At 31.9% G+C, this 21,251-nt stretch overlaps 1 protein-coding gene across 1 annotated transcript in view; it reads left to right on the top strand.

Moving 5' to 3' along the window:
* The window catches only part of LOC139514266 (dynein axonemal heavy chain 6-like), a 162,974-nt gene that overhangs the window by 30,384 nt on the left and 111,339 nt on the right, over positions 1 to 21,251 (top strand). Inside the window, exons 37-50 of the mRNA XM_071303270.1 lie at positions 1,185 to 1,451; positions 2,788 to 2,965; positions 4,401 to 4,631; positions 5,303 to 5,530; positions 5,957 to 6,223; positions 6,947 to 7,202; positions 7,687 to 7,704; positions 11,829 to 11,994; positions 14,550 to 14,797; positions 15,307 to 15,576; positions 15,989 to 16,470; positions 17,610 to 17,698; positions 18,019 to 18,238; positions 19,232 to 19,402. Of these exons, the coding sequence (XP_071159371.1) occupies positions 1,185 to 1,451; positions 2,788 to 2,965; positions 4,401 to 4,631; positions 5,303 to 5,530; positions 5,957 to 6,223; positions 6,947 to 7,202; positions 7,687 to 7,704; positions 11,829 to 11,994; positions 14,550 to 14,797; positions 15,307 to 15,576; positions 15,989 to 16,470; positions 17,610 to 17,698; positions 18,019 to 18,238; positions 19,232 to 19,402 (3,091 nt within the window). The remainder of the gene's footprint in view (positions 1 to 1,184; positions 1,452 to 2,787; positions 2,966 to 4,400; positions 4,632 to 5,302; positions 5,531 to 5,956; positions 6,224 to 6,946; positions 7,203 to 7,686; positions 7,705 to 11,828; positions 11,995 to 14,549; positions 14,798 to 15,306; positions 15,577 to 15,988; positions 16,471 to 17,609; positions 17,699 to 18,018; positions 18,239 to 19,231; positions 19,403 to 21,251) is intronic.

The raw sequence follows: 21,251 nt of genomic DNA, 5'->3' as shown, positions 1-21,251 counted from the left end.
AACAATTTTTCAAACATCTTCTCCTCTGAAACTACTGAATGGATTTGAATGAAACTTAAAATGATTGTTCCTTAGATTATCCTGCACAAAGTGTGTGCTTCGATTTTTGATCCGTCAAAAAACATGGCCACCGTTACTTAAAATAGAACATAGGGGTCAAATGCAGTTTTTGGCTAATATCTCAAAAACGGAAGCATTTAGAGCAAATCTGACAAGGGGTAAAAATGTTCATTAGGTCAAGATCTATCAGCCCAGAAATTTTCAGATGAATCAAACAAACCATTGTTGGGTTGCTGCCACTTAATTGGTAATTTTAAGGAAATTTTGCAGTTTTTGGTCATTATCTTGATTATTATTATAGATGAAGATAAACTGTAAACAGCAAAAATGATCAGCAAAGTAAGATCTACAAATAGGTTAATATGACCAAAATTGTCAATTGACCCCTTAAGGGGTAAATGTCCTTTAATGACAATTTTTCACAATTTGTTCATCATATTTGCTAACTTTAAAAAATCTTCTCCTCTGAAACTACTGAATGGATTTGGATGAAACTTAGCATGATAGTTCCTTAGATTATCCTGCACAAAGTGTGTGCTTTGATTTTTGATCCGTCTAAAAACATGGCCGCCCTTACTTTAAATAGAACATAGGGGTCAAATGCAGTTTTTGGCTTATATCTCAAAAACGAAAGCATTTGGAGCAAATCTGACATGGGGTAAAAATGTTCATTAGGTCAAGATCTATCAGCCCTGAAATTTTCAGATGAATCAAACAAACCATTGTTGGGTTGCTGCTACTTAATTGGTAATTTTAAGGAAATTTTGCAGTTTTTGGTCATTATCTTGAATATCATTATAGATAAAGATAAACTGTAAACAGCAAAAATGATCAGCAAAGTAAGATCTACAAATAAGTTAAATATGACCAAAATTGTCAATTGACCCCTTAAGGGGTTATTGTCCTTTAATGACAATTTTTTCACAATTTGTTCATCATATTTGCTAACTTTAAAAAATCTTCTCCTCTAAAACTACTCAACCAAATTCAACCAAACTTCAACTGAATGATCAGTAGGGTGTATAAAATAAAGTTTGTGTTTTATTTTCTATTTTGTCTAAAAACATGGCAATGTTTACCAGGTGAGCGATTCAGGCTCTTGAGAGCCTCTTGTTTCTTTACAGCTATGCAGGACGTGTAGAATTACCTGACAATTTGAAGACCCTGTTTAGACAGGTAGCTATGATGGTACCAGACTATGCACAGATAGCAGAAATCATGCTGTTTTCAGAAGGCTTTAGATCAGCTAAGCCTCTATCCAGGAAGATTGTACAGTTGTATAACTTGGCCAGTAAACAACTATCACAACAAGATCATTACGATTTTGGTATGAGAGCCATCAAATCTGTTCTGGTCATGGCTGGTCATGGAAGGAGACATGCTCAACATAAGTAAGTACACATTTCCTTAAATTGTTATTTACCATATAACAACTAACAAAACATACAGATCTGAGAGTACTCATAGTTACTGAAAGCTAGTTCAAAGCCAATAAAAACTAATAAGAAAGAGCTTATTTTTGTAATTTGGGTTAATAAATATAAAGTCCATATATTAAGATCTGTGTATATTGTAAATATAAAGTCCATATATTAAGATCTGTGTATATTGTAAATATAAAGTCCATATATTAAGATCTGTGTATATTGTAAATATAAAGTTTGTAAATATAAAGTCCATATATTAGGATCTGTGTATATTGTAAATATAAAGTCCATATATTAAGATCTGTGTATATTGTAAATATAAAGTCCATATATTAAGATCTGTGTATATTGTAAATATAAAGTCCATATATTGAGATCTGTGTATATTGTAAATATAAAGTCCATATATTAAGATCTGTGTATATTGTAAATATAAAGTCCATATATTAAGATCTGCGTATATTGTGAAAAAGATGTAAATTAGGATTTTATGATAAATATTAAGGATCTATATTTGTAGTTCGAACTTGTTTTCCTTTCAAAAAAGTAGTCTGCATTTTGAAAGTAGACCAATTCTCAATTTTTATGCCCCATTTATGGGCATTATGTTTTCTGGTCTGTGCGTCTGTATGTTTGTCCGTCTGTCTCTTCGTTTGTCTGTTCGTCCGTTCGTCCCGCTTCAGGTTAAAGTTTTTGGTGGAGGTAGTTTTTGATGAAGTTGAAGTCCAATCAACTTGAAACTTAGTATACATGTTCCCTATGATGTGATCTTTCTAATTTCAATGCCAAATTAGAGATTTTCCCCCATTTTCACGATCCACTGAACATTGAAAATGATAGTGTGAATGGGGCATCTGTGTACTGGTGACACAATCTTGTTCATCTTAACTTCACTCAAAAGTGCAATTTTTTTTTTATGCCCCACCTACGATAGTAGAGGGGCATTATGTTTTCTGGTCTGTGCGTCCGTCCGTCCGTCCGTTCGTTCGTTCGTCCGTCCATCCGTCCGTCCGTCTGTCCCGCTTCAGGTTAAAGTTTTTGGTCGAGGTAGTTTTTGATGAAGTTGAAGTCCAATCGACTTCAAACTTGGTACACATGTTCCCTATGATATGATCTTTCTAATTTTAATGCCAAATTAGAGATTTTACCCCAATTTCACGGTCCACTGAACATAGAAAATGATAGTGCGAGTGGGGCATTCGTGTACTGAGGACACATTCTTGTTTTATCATGAAATTTAATATCTAATGCGTAACAATAAATATGCAGAAGTATTTATATGATTTTATTTGTTTTACAGAGAGGATCATATGGACAAAGTGATGACTGAGAATGAAGAATCCTACATACTGATGCATTCCTTACAAGATGCTAATATACCTAAGTTCTTGGCTGAAGATGTTCCATTATTTAAGAGTATTTTAGATGATTTGTTCCCAGGAATTACACCTCCAGACAGAGATTATGGAGTTCTAGAAGTAAGTTTTATGTTTCTCCCCAAGGGTGATAACCCATCAGAAATTTGATAAATTACTTCCCCTTGTGTGTTTTATTTTCTGTAGAAATGAAATATGAAGAAATTGGGTAATTTTTTCTGTGCTTTTAAATACACTGTGTTTTGAGTGGGGAGAGGTATGGGGTATTTGATCCAGGAAAACAGATGTTTAATAAGGTAAAATGTGTTTTTATGCCCCACCTACGATAGTAGAGGGGCATTATGTTTTCTGGTCTGTGCGTCCGTCTGTCTGTTCGTCTGTCCGTCTGTTCGTTCGTCCGTCCGTCTGTCCCGCTTCAGGTTAAAGTTTTTGGTCAAGGTAGTTTTTGATGAAGTTTAAGTCCAATCGACTTGAAACTTAGTATACATGTGCCCTATGATATGATCTTTCTAATTTAAATGCCAAATTAGAGTTTTGACCCCAATTTTACGGTTCACTGAACATAGAAAATGATAGTGCAAATTTCAGGTTAAAGTTTTTGGCTTCAGGTTAAAGTTTTTGGTCAAGGTAGTTTTTGATGAAGTTGAAGTCCAATCAACTTGAAACTTAGTATACATGTGCCCTATGATATGATCTTTCTAATTTAAATGCCAAATTAGAGTTTTGACCCCAATTTTACGGTTCACTGAACATAGAAAATGATAGTGCAAATTTCAGGTTAAAGTTTTTGGCTTCAGGTTAAAGTTTTTGGTCAAGGTAGTTTTTGATGAAGTTGAAGTCCAATCAACTTGAAACTTAGTATACATGTGCCCTATGATATGATCTTTCTAATTTAAATGCCAAATTAGAGTTTTGACCCCAATTTTACGGTTCACTGAACATAGAAAATGATAGTGCAAATTTCAGGTTAAAGTTTTTGGCTTCAGGTTAAAGTTTTTGGTCAAGGTAGTTTTTGATGAAGTTGAAGTCCAATCAACTTGAAACTTAGTATACATGTGCCCTATGATATGATCTTTCTAATTTAAATGCCAAATTAGAGTTTTGACCCCAATTTTACGGTTCACTGAACATAGAAAATGATAGTGCAAATTTCAGGTTAAAGTTTTTGGTCAAGGTAGTTTTTGATAAAGTAGAAGTCCAATCAACTTGAAACTTAGTATACATGTTCCCTTTGATAAGATCATTCTAATTTTAATGCCAAATTAGAGAATTTATTCCAATTTCACAGTCCTTTAAACATAGAAAATGATAGTGCGAGTGGGGCATCCGTGTACTGTGGACACATTCTTGTTTCTATATCAGACACAAGACAGTATGATGTGCGTATATGCCCTCATTTCTCTTAAATTATGTTATTAAATAAAATACACCATAAAGCAGTTATGATAAATCTTGGAAAATAAATCAAAGAATAGACTAAATATAAATTAAACTTTGGTTGTGCAGTTTCAATAATAATTTATTTATCTCTTTCCAGAGAGCAATCAACATGGCTATAAGAGATCATGGATTCCAGTCCTGGAGTAACCAAGTAGACAAAGTCAAACAGTTCTATAACCAGATAATGGTCAGACATGGTATCATGTTAGTGGGGCCAACAGGAGGTGGTAAAACCACAATTAGAAGTATTCTACAGAAAGCATTGATACTTCTCCCAACTATCACCCCATCTGATCATGAATTAAACAAAAATAAAGGACATTATGTGGTAAGTTGTAGACCCTCCCAGAAAGTGAAAACTGCATTCTGGGAGTAAAATGAGAGTGAATGGTAAGAACTAATGAAAAACAATGTAAATCCTTTCAAAATTGTTTTCTTTGTTCAAAAGAACGGGACAACACAAGCTGACCAAAAATTAAATGTGTCAATTATGATGCCACAATGACATCCTAAATGTCCTAACTTGCTTACCAGCACTTGACACAAAAAAATAAGGGCCATAACAAAACTTTTTTTTTGGATTAGGTTATTGCTGGTGTCTAAGCAAATTAAAAATATGCTATTTATAGTGGTATTGGATTGACAAATATTAAGGATCTACTGAAAGTTAATACTTAATAAATTTGATTCTTGATTTTATGATTTTAAGGGGACAACAAAGCATCTTTTGTTATACATCTGCTCACTAGTAGTTTTTGTTCCTTCATGATATTTACACACAGCTTTTATGCATTTAGTGAATAAAATGAGAACAGCTGCAGAAACATTGATTTAAGAATTTTTAAAACAAAATATTTTTATCCACCAACAATTGACTTTTTAATGCTATATTTACTCCAAAGAATATTCAATGAAATTGTGATAATGCAAATATTTGACTTAAAGTTGTTATTTTGAAAATGAAATATTGTTACTGATTGAATCTTATTGAATTTACAGCATAACAGATCCAAGAAAGGCCATGTAGAAGTGTTTCAGGTGAATCCTAAATGTGTGACATTGGGTGAATTGTATGGTGAGATAGATTCCAATACTCTTGAATGGCACGATGGATTGATAGGTTCAGCTACTCGTAAGTTCTCATCAGATCCAACACTACTTAAAACAGAAGATGGTACATCAACTAGACCTGTGTCTCGACTCACAGCATTATCTACACCTAATCCAGTGAGTTAATATTAAATTTTGTAAATTGGGAAATTTTTGCAATAGTTCTATTCTGAAACTAGCAACAGGTTAGGTTTCTAAAAAATAATAATTGACATTTGCATTTGATAGTGTTATTAGTATGCAACATTTTATGAAAATTTGAACAATAAATCTCTCATTTTTGTCAGTTATTCATCTGATTATCTTACTGGGGCTATTCATGAATAAGTTGCTCTTTCATTAACTCTGATTGGCATACATCCCAAATCGTCTTATATAAAAAGAAATGCATCATGTGTTTTATAAAGCTTCCTCTTGTATCAAAAGCTTTTGTCAGCTTATTTACACTTTTAAATTATTTTTTTTACTTATAATGGTTTTACAAACTTCATACATGAAATAGGCTCTACCTTGTTTGATTTATTATTCCACATATTCTTACAGCCAAAAGAAGCTGAAACAGAGAGTGACATGGAGGAGGAGAAGAAGGAACAAAATTTACATATAGAATGGAAATGGTTGGTTTTAGACGGCCCTGTAGATACTCTATGGGTGGAGAATCTTAACACAGTACTGGACGATTCTAAAGTTCTCTGTCTGGCCAATGGTCAGAGAATTCATCTGGCCTCTGGAATGAGGTTGATATTTGAAGTGGACAATCTGTCACAAGCCAGTCCTGCTACTATCAGTAGATGTGCTATGGTGTATATGGTAAGAATTCTCATAATTTGTATCCTTTATACAGTACTGTCAAATTCTGTAGTTTGGTCAGCTTGACCTACATTTCAAACTTGAGCAACTTACTGTAGGTTCAAATTTTGTTTCAAAAGCATGTCAGAAACCCATGTTATTTAAAACTCAAATTCATATACTTTACATTATTTGTCAGCAAAACAATGGACAGGTTGACTTGCATAGTGTCAGTTACTTTCCCTATTAGGAGGGGGGCAATAGGGGGGGTGGGGTCCGTTAACATGTTAACAACACCTCGATTTTGGCAAAAACAGTTAACAAAAAATGCAAAAATGCTGATAACAGTCAACAAAGTGGGTTGAAAATAGTTAACAGCTTAAATTGATCTCAGATAATAGTTAAAAACACCTAGAAAAGGGTCAAAACAGGTTAACCCCTCCCCCCCCCCCCTCTATTAGGTTGATAATTTGTGAGCACATTGTGTTAAACCAGAGATTGTGTTCTTCTACAGTCTCCTTTTATAGGACAACACATTTTCCGCACTATATCCTACTTTATATGATAGAACCATGTTGGCAGTTTGAGGTAATCAGATAAGTTATTAGTTTTGATTTCTAGAACAGTATGTGCCATGGCATTTATATTTCATAGTTCAATAGTTAGATAAAATAAAATGAAAAATATAGTTTTCCTTTTTTTTAACAACTTTAACCTTTGATTTTAAACTTTCTATATTTTTAGGACCCAGTAGATCTTGGATGGCAGCCCTATGTGAAAACATGGCTTCAGAAGTTACCTAAAGATATGCCAGAGAGTGCAAAGAAGCATCTAATGGCCTTATTTGATTACACCATAGAGAAAGGTCTGAAGTTCAAACAGAAGTATATAAGATTTCAACCTATTGAAGCTCCGACATTATCCACCATTATGACCTTGTGTAACATCCTGACCGCCTACTTTGATTTTATGTTACAACATGGAGGCTTTGGAAATCCAGGTATAATATATGTAGTGTGAAAGACTGCTTTGAATAATTAGGCATTTTTGTTTAAACTTCAACTTTCTCAAAAAATGAGTATTTGTTACAGTATGATACCAAGTTGTACTGTATATATAAGATAATTGTTTATTTACTGTCTGTGACCTAATATGCTTCTCCTTTCAGGTGTTGTTGCATCTGGCGGACATTTTTATAAAGCAATTTAAATTGGTAATAGTGTACAGTAATGAAATTAAGAAAAATAATGCAAATTCATTCATTGGAAAAGATGCTTTCACTTTCCAAAACACCTGGGAATGTTAAATAAGAGATTTTTAAATGTACATGTCTTTTATGTATTACAGTGTTTATTTATTTCAATTTTTATAAAACTGTGTATGAAACAAGGCTGATCATTTGTCTAAATAAGATAACAACAAAAAGAACATAAGAAATGTTTACAAATAATTTTTACTACCAGATTACTGTGTTTTTTCACTAGATCCTAAACCGGCCAAAGGTAATACGATTTTGTCCTATTGTGGTAGTTTTAATTATCTTTATAAAAAAATCACTGCAAAATGAATTAGGGATGATTTTCACATTTATGCATGGAAAAGCATTTTAAAGGATATTTTTACTTGGAAAATTTATATATAGCACTGTTTTTCATTGGTAAAGGCAAAATTATGATTTTTTTTAATCTTATCAATTTCCTGTACCTACTGGTATATGTTTCTTTTCTGTATATAATTCAAGGAACCCAATAAATATTTCCTCTTTTGTATATGGTTAAGGGAACCTGACAAATATTTTCTCCTTTGAACTTTACTGGTGAACAAATGTTATAACAAATATTTTCTCCTTTGAACTTTACTGGTGAACAAATGTTATAACAAATATTTTGTCCTGAATTAAAATTAAACGTTTATTTTGCTAGTCATACCAAAGCGTTTTCGTGTCAAATTTGGAAAATTAGGTATAGTGTTTAATGTAGAACTGTGTGACTGTGTTATTTGATTGGTCAAAGCAAAATTGTTGGTTTTGTAGTCAAAAATTAAAAGTTGTGTGTAGGTTTTTACAAATAGATACATGTGTGTTTGTAATAAAGCTAAAACCAACACATTTGCTTGACCTGTTCTTGATGCCAACAAAAAAAAAAATCTTTTTGTAGTCTTTTTTTCAAAACTTTTGTTTTTTACTATCTTTCTGAAAGTTATTGTGTGTAAATGTGTGAATGAATATCAAAACAGTCATGAATATCTAGAGATTTTTGTTCAAACAATTTGTGGTATTTAATGTTGAAAACGTGTAGCAAAACAAGTCAGTGTTTTGATCCAAAGGAGTTGCAGCATGATTTGGGCTATGATCAGCATATCATTTAATTATATCCCCATTTAAAAAAAAGTGGGGATATACTTTTTTTTACCTCTGTCTGTCAGTCCATCAGTCTGTCCATCTGTCCCATGAATATTTTTGTTATCATATTTTTCTGAGGAACTACAACATAAGGATTTTTTAAATTTGGTTTCAGGATTTATATAAATCAGCTTTATGTGTGATGCGTTTTTTTAGACTCATCACTCAACAACTTCCAGTTTATTAAAGGCTTATAACATCCAAGTACATCCAAGTTGAAATTTTTGTCACATTTTTCTCAGAAACTACATTACAAGGATTTCTGAAATTTGGTTTCAGGGTTAATATGAGTCAGCTATACTGTGTGATGCGTTTTCAAATTCATCACACATGATATCAAAGTACATTCAAGTTAAAAGATTTCTTGGCATTTTTCTTAGGAACTAAAGGAGTAGGTCCGGTAAGGACCGATTTTGGCCTCAAATTTCAGTTTCATCTGACGAAAGATTTTGACCACTTTTTAAACACTTAAGTGTTTATTTCATATGATGCAATTAATTTATGTGAAAGATTTTTAACTTATTTAGTCATTAAAAACGATCCGATTCTGGCTCAAATATGAGAAATCTACCAAATATACGAAAAAATGTCACTTTTCAGATGGTTTTTGTCAAAAACGAAAGTGGCCGCATCCGTGTTCATCCTCAATCTTTATATATGTTATGTATTATCATTAAATACAACTTCCATTTCAATATTTTGGATGAACACGAATGCGGCCACTTTCGTTTTACACGGAAACCGTCTAAAATTTAACTGAAATGCTGGAATTGTGAAGATTTCAGTAATTTAGCATGAATTAATGGTGCTAGTTCTCAATATATGTGCATTGTATTGGCAAAAAGAGCCCATATTTATGTAGCAGAACCTTTCTACTATCCAATAAATGACTAAAAGTTTACATTTTAACAATTTTGTAAAACTGCTATATTTTGGGGCCAAAAAGGGGCCTTACTGGACCTACTCCTTTCAAGGATTTCTAAAATCTGGTATCGGGGTTTATATATGAGTCAGCTATTTTGTGTGATGTCTTTTTTAAGATTCATCATTCAACAACTTCCTGATTATCAAACACTTACATCATTTTAAACTATTAGAATTATCTAGTTTAGGTGGGGGTAGCATTACATGTTTGCTTGTTGTTTTGCATTCAATCAGTTTATCTTCAATCATTCTGACAATAAACAGTATTGCTCAGCTGAAATAGGTGACTGTACCTTATTTTTCCTAAGTTCAACTTGAGCAATTTGGGTATCTAACTTGATATGTTTCAGGACAGTTCTTGTTATCAATAAAACAGAACAGACTACCGAGATGAAAATATGTTTTAATTTTTACATTAATTTTTATTAAAATCTATATAATGTATCACTATGACATTATTTAAGTTGTAACAGAATTAAGTATCTTACTTTAGTACTGTAATATTTAAAATTTTATCATTGCTCTGAACAGTTGCTGATGGTAAGTTAAAGGAATCATTGAGCATAGCCTTCACCTTACATATTAAGGCTTTAGCTGTTTATTATAGAATGTTATGCATGTTAATTTGCTTATATATGACACTTTCATATTTAAATTTTAAAAAAAATCCCAGAAAATTTATCCCATTTAAAACATGCTTATGCACCAGTTGCTTATGGCTTCAGTTATGCTTACATATTCATCACGATAAACAAACAAATAGATCACATTAAAAAGATTTAACAGTTTCATCATAATTTGCATCATTATAATATCCTGTCCTTATCCCTACAGTGTAGGCCATGTTCAGCGTTTTATAGCCTCCAGTTTTCATACCAGATATACAAACAAACTTGACAGACAATCATCATTTGTTATATAATATAATTCATATCTTACTTTAGGTCGAGCATGTCATTGATTTTAACCTGTATTATTTAAAAATTCTGTGCATGAAGCTTTCTACATATCGTCGCTGTTATGCAAAAACCTCGTATCTCAATTTTTTGTGGAAATCTTTTTATTGATTATTTAGAATTAAATATGTATGTTCCACTGTATGCGAAAATATCTGATCTTCTAACCAATCATTAACCTGAATTCTGACATGTGACGAAAAAGTGTAGTCGGATTGGTGAGACATTTTGTTGTTCGAAAATATCGTATCTCAAAAGAAAAACACACGGCACGGCAGCTGGCATCATAACAGCTACAGTTTACTGAATCAATTTTAGGTTCTCAAAGCTAATAAAGCTTAGAAATAATATGAAAAGCTTTTAAAATACAATATAGGTGCAGACATTTTTGCTCGTCTTGGTAATTTATTGGTTAGAAGATCAGATATTTTCGCATACAGTGGAACATACACATTTAATTCTAAATAATCGATAAAAAGATTTCAGTTTTTACTGCCTGGTGTAAAATAATCAAAACCTTAGATACGAGGTTTTTGTATAACAGCGACGATATATAATGTTATAATCTTATCATTTTACTTATACATGTATAATATTATGTATTCATATCAAAGCATAGGTTTTTATTATTTTATTATACATTTTAATTTGATTTTTGTAAGTCAATGTATGTGAATTTTTCCTCTGTGTTGTTGCTGGGAACAGAAAATGTATTTGTCCCGGGTTGTTGCAATAATTTGTATGTCAATGCTTACAATGTAAACAATGCACATGTAAAGAATTTCTTCGCCAATTGTCCAATTACATCTACTTTCCTAAGAGTTTTAATTTTTTTTTTATAACAAAACGACGTCAGAATTTGAAAACAATTTGCTCAGGTTTACTTGAGACAATTTTGTTACCTGCATCCAGCTATGCTGCTACTGAGAAATACTGTTTTCAATGCATATGATTCTTTTAAATAGTTCTTAATCAAAAGTAAATTTAAATAACGTGTTAGAAGAATATTGGTTAACATATGTTTGTTTTGTGCTGCAAGAATATCATGACATTACAGCACTGCTACAGAGATATGTTTTTATTGAGAAAAACCCATTTGTATCTTATAAATAAGAATTGGTTTGCATTTCCAGCATTATTATGAAAAATACCTTGGCATTTCTATATGTTATATGTAGTTTGAGATCACATGACATTTGTGAGATCACATGACATTTGTACTGTTCTTCATTTGCTTGCTTATATATTTATATGTCTTTTTACAGTTGATAGAATAAATTTCTTAAGATCGAAATATTTATCACAATTTCTAAATTATGAAGTTTTATATTTGATATGTTTACAGACAGGGAGGACGAAAAGGTTGAAAGTGACCTTAGAACTGAAAGTAGAGGTTCAAGTAGAAGCTCCTCTAGATCTAAACTGAGAGGATCACGGAAAAGAGCCCAAAAACCAGCTAGTGTTCCTAGTATAACAAAGGAAAGCAGTCAAACCACTTCAAAGACTGGAAGGTAATTTAATTTTTCTAAAGGGAAGATAGTTCAGTGTAGTTAGTATAAGCTTTTAGTTGTTTGCTTTCTAATATTAGTTTCTTAAAATGAATTTATTTGGATTTCAAAAAATTACATATCATAGGCCTGAACATAAATTTTCATACAAACTACATTTTTTATTACCAGTAACTCTTAATGTTAAGGATTGATAAATGAAGATTCATTCAAAATTGTTTTGTTCCAGAATTATGCAACTTATTCATGAAATATATAAATTGAAAGTCACTAGGGATGGGCTTTATCAGCTGTTCATTACAACTTTTAGGTGTAATACCACCAAATCATGGTATGTCACATCCGGTTGTATACGAAAGTAGGTCTAGAAAAATATTCCCTTGAATTTGACAGTTGTAGGTAATTAATCCTACATTTTATTGCAGTAAAAACATTTCTGTGTCATAAACATATATCTTGGGTATTTCAAAACACCATTATTTTTTATTTGGGATTTCTATTGAAAATTTTGTAATCTTGAGGTTACATGGTGACTAAACCTTGTAAACAGATAAATTAAGGGGAGGAATTTGATTGGTTAACTTCCAATGATAGTTATTTTCTTATATGCAATGAAATGTTATGTGAGTTTTTTCTATAGTACTGGACAGGATAAAACTTTACTCATGCCAAGTATTTCTTTATTTGAAACAAAGATAAATTCTGCACATTTTTTTGAAAAGTGCAAATTTAACAAAGACTAATAGGGGAAAATCAATGGTGGTATTACAACTTTACAAACTCATGATCCATAAGAAATTTACCTGATTTCTTTTTATTGAAAAAAAAACAAGAAAATTTATTGTCCGTATTATTACATTGTTGTAATCAAATAGGTCATTGCTGGCTTAGTAATGTAATAAGTTCATCTACAGTGAACATAAGCCCCTCAAATCTGGTTTTGAAGGCAACGTGTAGCAAGTGGAGTATGACCTTGATCTAAATTGACAAGAGTTGCCACTTTTCCCGTTGAAAGTCAGAGGTTTTCTCCCAATACATAAGCTTCCTCCACTAATAAAAAATAGTCTGCATGAAAAAGCTTAGATTGCTAAAGGTGGCATTAAACAACTATGATCAGTCAAATAATTCATTATAAACATGACCTGACCTGATATTCAATTTTATTTTATGTCATCTTTAACTTAACTTTTACTATAATCACCAGTTCATTATTAGAGTTTGTAGATGCATTAGATAATGCTTGTAGCATAAAACTAGTTTATATTTTAGTGTTTTGCTTGCAGTATACAGTTGTAGTTTATATATTTTAGTGTATATTCTTCGGGGTACAATTCAGAGTAAGTTGTGTGACGTGTCATTATCAAACACTATCAATGTATACAATCAAAGACACATATTCATTTTTATCATGGAAAAATATTGCAGCATCATTTGAACACTTATTCACGGTGAAATGATAAAATTTTGCACATAATCACAAGTCAATCTTGTCCACTCACCTAATTTCTGAGGGAAAAACCTAAAAATTAGCCAACTAACCCAAAATTTGCAATCATCCATGTACATGTTTTAACAAGATATATTTTACATGGTCACTTTTAGAAATGGATATACATGATGCAGTTTATTTAAAAGTCACACGGCAATATGTCTTCAGTTCTGCATTTCATGAGAAATTTAAAAAAATGCAGAACAAGTAAAAGTTTATTATTATGTATCAATTTTTTCATATGATTCTTGATTTATTAAAATGTGGAATCTTCTTGTTAAAAAAAAAAAAAAAATGTAGGATAACTCAAATCTATTATTTCCTTATAAAAAAATTCTAGTTCACATTGTAGAAATAAGTCTCTTTACCTTATGCAGATCACATTTGTAAAACAATATTTGAAATATGATAAAAAAAAAGATTATTGGCTTCACTTACAAATAGTTGTTTTTTATGCCCAACCTACAATAATAGAGGGGCATTATGTTTTCTGGTCTGTTCGTTCGTCAGTCCGTCCGTCCGTCCATTCATCCGTCTGTTCGTTCGTCCGTCTGTCCCTCTTCAGGTTCAAGTTTTTGGTCAAGGTTGTTTTTGATGAAGTTGAAGTCCAATCAACTTGAAACTTATTACACATGTTCCCTATGATATGATCTTTCTAATTGAAATGCCAAATTAGAGTTTTTACCCCAATTTTAGGGTCCACTAAACATAGAAAATGATAGTGCAAGTTTCACGTTAAAGTTTTTGGTCAAGGTAGTTTTTGATGAAGTTGAAGTCCAATCAACTTGAAACTTAGTATACATGTTCTCTATGATATGATCTTTCTAATTTTAATGCCAAATTAAAGTTTTTATCACTATTTCATGGTCCACTAAACATAGAAAATGATAGTGCAAGTGGGGCATCCATGTACTATGGACACATTCTTGTTCAGGTCTAAATTGTTATTTTGGGAAAGCGTTGCTGAATTAAAATACAATATATTTTTAAAGGAATACTTTTACTGTTGTAAAAAGAGTACTACCACTTAGAAAGGTGTTTTGATTATATTTTATTTTCGTCTTTTTAGGCCAGACCCAGAATCAGACAGAGTATTATATCTAATGAAGAATCCAAGTCAATTTTTAAATGTACTAGGCAAACTTTATGTCTTTGCGTACACATGGAGTATTGGAGGAAACTTCCACCGACAGGAAGATGTTGACGAGGACGACAATGTCAACCGACGTGGACAAGATAAAGTAGAGAAGGATATCAACATCTGTAATGAGTTTGATAACTTCATGAGAGAACTGTTTGAAGTGGAACCTCCACTAGGTATATTACTTTTTTTTCCACATTCAATTTATTGTTTGTGTATGATAGAATATAGGGAATTGATAAACCTTTTTGACATCCTAAATAAGAATCAATAAGAATTTGAAGGAAAATTCAGCAAAACAAATCTGTTTCATTTTTAATAAGGAAAATGTCTGTTTTCTGCTCTTTTGTCGGGCTTAATGTCTCATTGACACATTTCCTGTTTCCATTCTCAATTTTATTTGAATATAAATGCATACTGCTTTTTATATGACAGAAATTTTGATGTTCCAGAAAAACATGATCTTTTGATTTTTACCACTTTAAATTATTTCCTTTATGTATTTTTGTCAAGTATAGTTAGTAAATTTATCTTTTTATTAGATTTAAATGCATGTATGTTTTTTAAACAATTCTATTACTAAAATGTTTCATTTATCAATCCAAATAATCCTTTTAAATTTAATGAAAAACTAAAGATAACATACAGTAGCTTTATGTTAAAAAAAATATATTTTTGTTTTTAGGTGTAAGACTACCAACAGGAAACAGAAGTATCTATGGTTACTTTATTGACATGGAATCTGGTAACTTTGTTCCTTGGGATACACTCGTACCTACCACTAGATGGTTGATAGAGAGAGGAGCTATCATTACTATAGGGGAGACAATGGGTGTATCCTCAGGTCAGAAGAAGAAGAGAGAAGAACAGGAGATCACACCAACAGTAGATATCGTCAGGTTCTCCTTCCTGTCAGGGTTATTGCTCCTTAATAGACGGGCTGTGTTATTGACAGGTTAATTTTTGTTAAATTATGTTTCCCATATTTGATATTTTTTTCTCAATCCATTGATTGGTTGAGCTGTAACATTGTTAAGAAAAAACATCTTCAAAATAAAAGACAAAACTGAAATAGCACACAATGCCATTCGATTGAAAATTGTTGAAATATTGCGGTAAATTGTGAGTATTTATTTTTGGTTTTGAAAAAAAAAAAAATGTTTTATATATAAAGTGAAAAATGCTGTGGAAATTATTTTGTTTATTTACTTTTTTTGAAAATGTTTTAGAAAAAATTTAAATTGTTTTCCTGCAGTATAGTAAAATTGAAATTTGAATAATAAAAAAAAAGAGCAAAAATCTTGAGATAAAATCTCTACAAATAATACAATTGAATTACAATGTAAAATCAATTTTCTTGTTGATAGGTGATTCTGGAGTTGGTAAATCCGCATTAATAAACTACATGTTAGGAAAATTATCACAAGATGGAGGAACAACAACCAAAAGTAATACAATCCTGGGCAGTGTCCTCAATTACTCCTCTAAACATTCCTCTTTACTGGATAACATTGCTAGCCTAACTAAGTTTGGAGAAGAAGAGGATGGTCAAGATTTAAATGTCCTCATGGGATCCTCTAAACCCAAGGCTTCTACTGGTATCCTGTATTCTATGATACAATGCAGTGCTCAGACAACATCAGCCAGGTTACAGGACAATATTATGTTGAAACTGATGAAAAAAGGCAAGGACACACTTGGGGCTCCCAGAGGGAGGAAGAAGTTTGTGTTTGTTGATGATCTGAATATGCCTGCTCCAGAGGAATATGGAGCTCAACCTCCACTAGAACTTCTGAGACAATTCTTAGAATCAGGTGGATTCTATGATACTAAGAGCCTCACATGGAAGGTATGCTTTTCTTCATGTTTTATGTATGCTCTGACAGAAAAGCTTATTTTTTTAGTGCTCAATGCAAGTTTCTAGAGCTAACTAAAAGTGTGGTGGTCATTTTGATAAGCCCATCAATAAAAACATGTTTTTTATGACTGATACATCAGATTTTAACATTGTTATTGGTTTAACTAATCTCTCTCACTTTTCTTTTTGAGGCTGTTCACACTTTTGATATTTCACAGCTTTGGATGTCTGTTATTAGATTAGACAAATATAAAGTCTGTTCCAACAAAAGGGGCAAAAAAAAATCCTTTAATCCTTAAGTTTCCATTCTGGTTTTGATGATTTCTATTTTGGTTGCATCATAATTATAGAACTAAGTAAGCTATTAAAAAAAATCACACAAAACATGAAATATGTTCATGATTTTACGACTGATGAAAGAATTCCATCTACTAATGAAGGGTGTCTTCTGCACCCAAAGAACATCTTTTTATTGGACTAATAGACAAGCTATTTGGATAAAGAACACATTTGACTTTTCATTTGAGTAAAATGACCTTAATGTGCTCAAACATGATTATTTTAGTATACCGGCATGCCATACTTTGTATTTGAATAGTCCTTGAGACATTATCTTACCCCTGCTTAAAAAAAATGGGGGGTATACTGTGTTACCTCCGTCTGTACGTCTGTCCATCCATCCGTCAGTAAGTTAATCCATCCAGCAGTCCCAAGAATATTTTTCGTCGTATCTTACTCTGGAATTGCATTACCAGGATTTCTGAAAATTTCAGGGTTTATTTATTAGTCAGCTATACTGTGTAATGAGTTTTCAGATTCATCATTCAACAACTTCCTGTTTACCTAACACTTACCTCATTTTACACATGATTGCCAAGTTGAAAACTTTTGTCACATTTTCTAAGGAACTACATTACAAGGATTTCTGAAATTTGGTTTTACAGTTTATATAAGTCAACTATACCATGTGATGGGCTTTCGGATTCATAAATCAATAACTTCCTGTTTACCGAACACTTAAATATTTTTAAACTATGAAAATTATTCAATTGCAGCGGGGGTATCATCAATGAGTAGAAGCTCACAGTTTCACTCATATTTGATTGATTTATTATTTTTTTATATTTCAGACAATATTTGATGTAACTGTTGTGGCTGCTTGTGGCCCTCCAGGTGGTGGTAGAAATCCCATCAGTCCAAGGCTTCTCAAGAACTTCTGGTAAATGAATGATTTTAACAGAATTACTTCCCTTGATCAGAGTATAATGATGTTATTAGTTAACTATGTACACTTGTATATCCATAACTACCGTTTACTATTAATTATATAGATGAATGTATTTATGTTTTCTGTTTTGGCAGCTTTTGTTGGGTTATTATAGTTAAAACTTTCTTAAAGTTCCAAATACCATGAATATGCAATATTGGTGCTTATTGAGTTTAATAAATGTTTGCAATTCTTTCCTTTACAAATTTCTTGGATAAGAAGCATGATAACATTGCCTATCAAGATAATTTTCACAATATTTCTAATTGCAGTATATTTGCTATGCCTTTACCATCTACAAGATCTCTACAACATATCTACCAAGTCCAGTTGGGGAGATTCTTCCAGGAAGGAGAATTTGCTTCAGAAGTAAAGGAACAGTTACTTCCCTTGGTGTCAGCCAGTATAGCTGTATACTATAGGATGGGAAATAACATGTTACCCACACCAGCCAAGTCACATTATACATTTAATTTGAGGGATTTGTCCAAGGTAAGGAACACATGCTTCTTATAATATGGCAAAATGCATTGAGTGTGTAGGTAAAGGCGTAGGTCCGGTAAGGGCCGATTTTTGCCTCAAATTTTAGGTTCATCTGATGAAAGATTTTGTACACTTTTTAAACACATAACTGTCTACTTCAGTCGATTCAATAAGTTTATGTGAAAGGTTAGAATTGATTTTGTCATTAAAAACTTTCAAATTCAAGCTTAAATATATAAAAAATTATAAAATATGCCATAATGTGTCACTTTTCAGATGTTTTTTGTGGCATCTGTGTTCACCCTCAACCTTTATATATGTTATGTAGTATCATCAAATACAACTTAAAAATATTAGCACAGATGCAGCCACTTCCATTTAAGATGGAAACCGTCTAAAGTTTAACTCAAATGCTAAAATTGTGAAGATTTCGGTATTTTAGCATGACTTAATGATGATAGATCCCGATATCGATATATGTGCATTGCATTGTCAAAAACAGCCAATATTTGTGTGGCAGAAGTATTCTACTAACCAATAAATAGCTACAACTTTACATTTAAAGTCATTTTAACAATTTTGTAAAACTGCTATATTTTGGGGCCAAAAAGGGGTCTTACTGGACCTACTCCTTTAATGTCTTTGGTTAGCTTGCTTGCTAGCTGAACCAGGAAGTCATTATTAAGGTAAGTATACTACCCTCCTGTAAGAGTAAACTAGTATGACAACTAACCAATCTATCTGTCTGTAGGACTAGACTACTCTGACAGGAGGGTAGTATACCTTACCTAATAATGATTTCAAGGATGAGCTAGCAAGCAAGCTAACCAAAGATATTACCTTTACCTATACACTCAACAGCAAATCAAATATTTATAACTTTTTATAGACAGGTCATATATATTTCCTTATAGTAAGTATAAAATGAGTCTGTCTATTGCAATAAATAGACTAACTGATTATGATTTTTAATTAATTATTAAACTTTCATATTTTTTATAGGTTATACAAGGATTATTGCAAGCCCATGAGTCTGTTATAGTCAGCAAAGACAATATTGCCGGGTTATTTGCCCATGAGGTGACCAGAGTTTTTCACGACAGGCTGATATGTCCAGAGGATAGAGTTATGTTCTACCAGTTCTTGTCAGACAATCTTCATGATTATTTCAAGGTACAAAAAGCATTAGAATATTTTTTTCTTGGTTTAAAATTATATGATATAAAAAAATATTTAAACAGATGTATTTTAGGGACGACATCAAAAGATCGATGTAGGATAAAAAACTTAAATCAAATAGTTTGGGGGTGGGTTGGGGGGGGGGGGGGGGTCAACATTGCTGCAAGTTTTGTTAATCCAAAGTCGATTTTACATATATCCATATAGGTAAATCAATTTTTCCCAAATTAAGTCAAGAGGGGGGTCAGTGAAAAAACTATGTGAATTAAGTTTTTTATCCTACATTGAACTTTTGATGTTGTCCCTTACTTCAATAAGTAATCAGTACTTTCAAAAGTTCTGAGGTCTTCTTGGTATTCTGGTCAAACCTCAGTATTTTTGGTTAACAGGAAAGACAACAAAACTTTGGATATTGACAAAAATATTCTTGCTATACTAATAGGACAACTCAGCTGATTGTGATAACACCATGTGACACAAATTCTATGCAATGGTAAATTTAATGTATATTTGTAAAAATGGCATAAATGATAAAAAATATTGTTTTCCTACAGAAAGGGGAAAATCAGAGAGCAAAGGTATGATAAAAGTAAAAAAAAGAAAATTTAGAATGGGGATGTAGTTATAATCCACTGCTCATTAGTGTACTTTTATGTTCATCCATAGAATGTAGGGGGAATATTATAGCAGTAATTGTTGTTTAGAGGAAGTACTATTGGGAGTAATTATTGTTGATAAGAAATATTATAAAAGTAATTATTGTGTCCATATGCATGAACATATTTTGCAAGCAATTCCCAAATTGTGTTATCCTCCCAACAAAAAACTCACCATGCAATTCATTTTCCCAACCTTTGGTCAATATTTAGCTTTTACCAGCACAACTTATTTAGACAGGGCAATTTTGATTCCTCAAATCTATTTAGCTTGCCTCTCTCAATTTACTGTATGGAATCTTAATTATCATATGATTATTTTTATTTCAATGGTCTAGTCCTCAAAATACCTAAACGATTGTATAGTAAAAACACAAAAAATCAAATCAATTAAAGTCAATTTTTAATATTCATTCATTCATCCATTTATAGAAGAACATTGATCTTTATTATGACTCTTCACTGAGATGCTCAACTCAAAATAATTTTATAACTATGTATGGAGACAAATCTACTTGAGGCATTCAGCTTTTTACCACAAAGTAGATAAACATGATTCACATATCATAGTTGACTGGTTTTACTGTAGATCCCTATGATCCATTTTTCATAATGGACTGGTTTTGCTGTCAATCCCTATGCTTCATTTTTCATAGTTGACTGGTTTTGCTGCAGATCCCTGTGATCCACATTTCATAGTTGACTGGTTTTGCTGTAGATTCCTATGATCCATTTTTCATAGTTGACTGGTTTTGCTGTAGATCCCCATGATTCACATATCATAGTTGACTGGTTTTGCTGGAGATCACCATGATCCATTTTTCATAGTTGACTGGTTTTGCTGGAGATCACCATGATCCATTTTTCATAGTTGATTAATTTTATTGTAGATTCCCATGATCCATATTTCAAAATTGACTGGTTTTGCTGAAGATCCCTATGATCCATATTTCATAGTGGATTGATTTTGCTGTAGATCCCTATGATCCATTTTTATAGTTGACTGATTTTTATTGTAGATTCCCATGATCCATATTTCAAAGTTGACTGGTTTTGCTGTAGATTCCAATGATCCATATTTTATAGTTGACCGGTTTTGCTGTAGATCCCCATGATTCACATATCATAGTTGACTGGTTTTAGTGTAGATCACAATGATCCATTTTTCATAGTTGGCTGGTTTTGCT

Source organism: Mytilus edulis, chromosome 3 (genome assembly GCF_963676685.1).
Source record: "Mytilus edulis chromosome 3, xbMytEdul2.2, whole genome shotgun sequence".
Classification (NCBI taxonomy): Eukaryota; Metazoa; Mollusca; class Bivalvia; order Mytilida; family Mytilidae; genus Mytilus; species Mytilus edulis.
This window is presented reverse-complemented; position numbering and strand designations above follow the sequence as displayed.